Source organism: Alligator sinensis, unplaced genomic scaffold (genome assembly GCF_000455745.1).
Source record: "Alligator sinensis unplaced genomic scaffold, ASM45574v1 scaffold293_1, whole genome shotgun sequence".
In the NCBI taxonomy this organism is placed as follows: domain Eukaryota; kingdom Metazoa; phylum Chordata; order Crocodylia; family Alligatoridae; genus Alligator; species Alligator sinensis.
In genome coordinates, this window is record NW_005842158.1 from 2,166,010 (window position 1) to 2,169,217 (window position 3,208).

Sequence of the window (3,208 nt, forward strand, 5' to 3'; positions counted from 1 at the left end):
ATGCAAACACCAAGACACTCAAAGATGTGTAATGAACCTCTTTGTCCACCAGATGGTGCTGTGACTTTTTTGCAGTTCACCCATTCAAATTGCTTTTGCTTTTGAATTGCTTGCACCGTTTTTCTTTTGTGTGGTTGGCTGGCTCCCTGGTTCCGCAGCTGCATGGCAGGGCATGAGCACAGGGTGAGTGGGGGGCCCCAGGCCAGAGGGGCAGCACTGGACCATCCCACACTCCTGCAGCACTGGCCAGGGACCTTGCTTAATTAGTTCAAAAACCTAGTGTATGTAAACACAGATGCGACGCACAAAGGAAACAAGTTTAAATGTTATAAACCTAGTCAATTTAATGAGGATTAAAATCTCTGGTGTGTATAGGAGCCCCATGGCACAGCATATTCTGGAATAGGCCTCACCCATGATTTCCTTTCGAAAATGATCCACATTGTAAACAATATTTAAATATTCATTGGGTCTTAGAGACAGAGAAAGACACTGTTCTTTAGTGACTAAGATATTCATCTCGGTTGAGAGAGATTGTGATTCAATTCCTTACCCCAGTGAATATTTAAGCATTTTATACAACTTTGACAGAAAAAATTAGGAACAGTCCACACCAGAGTACACAATATCTTGGTAGTTAAATTGCTCTCCGGTAAGGTGGGAGAGGTAGATTTCTGAGATGTGCTGACAGGAGGGATTTGAGCCTGTCCCTCACCCTCCAGGTCAATAGTTTGGCCAATAGAAAATGATGGAGGAGTCTGTGGTGGTAGCACCTTCTATCAACCATCTTTTGCCAGAAATTTCTTGCTTAACTAGCCTTCAGGATATTCACCACATGAACCCCAAGTGATGGAGGGTACTTTCCTACAGCCTGGATTTGTGCCTCAAAACCTCTGTGAGAAAAATAGCTTAGGTCACATCCATGTCCCTTGCATGTCCTCCCCTCTAGCTGTCAGTGTACTCCCTTTATGGGTCCCAGTCTTCAGTGCCTGCCCCTTCTAGGCACGAAGCAGCTGGTCAACTAAATCAGGGTGGACAAGTCCATTAAACGTCAGGCACCAAAAAGTCTGTGGCCAACACATTGTATATCACTGTGACCAAATCCTTTCTAGATCTCACCCTAGCTTCTTATAGCTGTAGATCTCAGGACTGTTATGGTTATAGAGGGAAAATATCTGTATTTACAAATTCAGGCCTGTCAAGAGGCTGAGCATGTCAAACCTGATGCAATAATAGACTTAAACACAAGCACACCTTGAAGCTCAAAGGACATCCCATTGATGCTGAATTGTTTTTAGAATGTCTCCTGCCATCAGTGAGTTTGATTATGTGTTTAAAGCAAAGCACATGCATACGTAAATGACCAAACTGGGGCCAAGGTACTCAAGGCCTGGCAGACTGAGTTTGGGTAGAGAAATCAGTGTGTTTCTCAGGGCATCTGATCATAACCTTTTTAGTTTTTGCTTGCAATTAAATAATACAGACCTTATTTAGTACCTATTTCTTTGTTTGCTAAGATACAAACTTCCAATAGAGACTCTGTAGTTTTAATTTATATTTCCTTTCCACTTCTTAGGAGAAAAATGACAATGATGGTTATTTCCACAATGAGAATTTGAAAAGCCTTGTAAGCAATTTGTTTGCTGCTGGCATGGAGACCACTTCCACTACACTACGCTGGGGCTTTCTCCTAATGATGAAGTACCCCAAAATTCAGAGTAAGTGCTCTTGTAACAATTGCCATTATGGCCAACACACCCCACCTGGAACTGTGGAACTCCAAAGTTAATTTATGAGCTGCTACACGTAAAATAGGCTCTGAAGTAGAGTGGAATACCCAGTTACCTGTGGCGGCACATTTCTCACAAGAAAACCACTCTCCCTGCAACCTCACAGCTCTAATACTCAAAGGGAATTTACAAAATACCTTTCACAGGTGAGCATATGAACTTCACTTCATCAACCTACTGATACAAAAAATTGTAGACTAAATATAGACATTGGATTTATGACACACTAGAACCTGCTTGACACCTGATTCCCCAGGTAAAAACCTCCACTTTTACCAGCTATTCTCATTCCCTTCCCTACCACCCTCCTGTCTCTCATCCTTTGACTACAGCTACAGCCATTCTCCCCTCCCTCCCCATACCCCACCATGGGTCTCTCACCTACTGACCAATTTACATTTTAACTGATCGGCTGTCATGCATAGGTACTGGCCTCTGGCTGTTTTACCACTCCATCAAGGAAGAGCACAGACCATCTGCACATGGTTCCTCAGCCTGACAAATGGTGTTTGTGCCTGAAAGCTTGCAAAGAAGAATTTATCCAACTATTTGAGTTGGTCTAATAAAAGATATTGTATTTACCCAAAGAACCTTGTCTGCCTATGTCCTTAGACTACAGCACGGCTACAACCTATACCCTTGGATAAAACTGCACAGTCTAGAGTACTATGGCTCCAGCAAAGGCTTTCCACCTAGCACCTGTTAAACTATGCTATGATTTGGCAATTTAATGAAGGGAGTCAGTTACCCATGTATTTTCAGAAGCTCTACACTTTTCTTTGAGGATGCTGAATACATGAAAATATCTGATGTTATTTGTACCCCATTAAGTATAGAGAGAGAAAAAGATTTTTAGACTTGCATCCATTTAGCCTATGAGTTTATACATTTCATGCTAAACCATACAACATTTCTTTGGGATTTGGAAATGCTGGTTTCCTTCTTAAAAGGTTAAAATTCTTCTGCAGAAAAAGTCCAAGATGAGATAGCAAGAGTTCTAGGATCAAATCCACCGCGAACTGAACATCGAACTAAGATGTCCTACACGGATGCTGTTGTCCATGAAATCCAGAGGTTTGCCAATATCCTGCCATTGAATCTACCTCATGAAACTACTGTAGACGTCACTCTCAAAGGCTACTTCATTCCAAAGGTAAGATGCTTGTAGCATTGCTCTCCTTCCCTCTTCTTCTGTGACATCCACGCTTTAGGACCCCTGGCTTGGTTGCTGCCGTCAAATCAGACAATCAGGAATCAGCTGACAGTATTCACCAAGTATTCCTGACATACCATTTATTGCCTATTACCATAGCAATGATCAAGTGGATGCAGATGGTGTGGTACATCACCACACAAAACACAATGCATATTTTACCACGTTACAAAAAACTAGAAACTTTACTAATAAGCCTAGGGAT

General features: G+C 42.0%; 1 protein-coding gene across 1 annotated transcript in view; it reads left to right on the plus strand.

Moving 5' to 3' along the window:
- The window catches only part of LOC102377978 (cytochrome P450 2K4-like), a 17,984-nt gene extending 15,026 nt beyond the window's left edge, over window positions 1–2,958 (plus strand). Inside the window, exons 6-7 of the mRNA XM_025206506.1 lie at window positions 1,577–1,718; window positions 2,759–2,958. Coding sequence (XP_025062291.1) covers window positions 1,577–1,718; window positions 2,759–2,958 — 342 coding nt within the window. The remainder of the gene's footprint in view (window positions 1–1,576; window positions 1,719–2,758) is intronic.
- The last annotated feature ends 250 nt before the right edge of the window (window positions 2,959–3,208 follow it).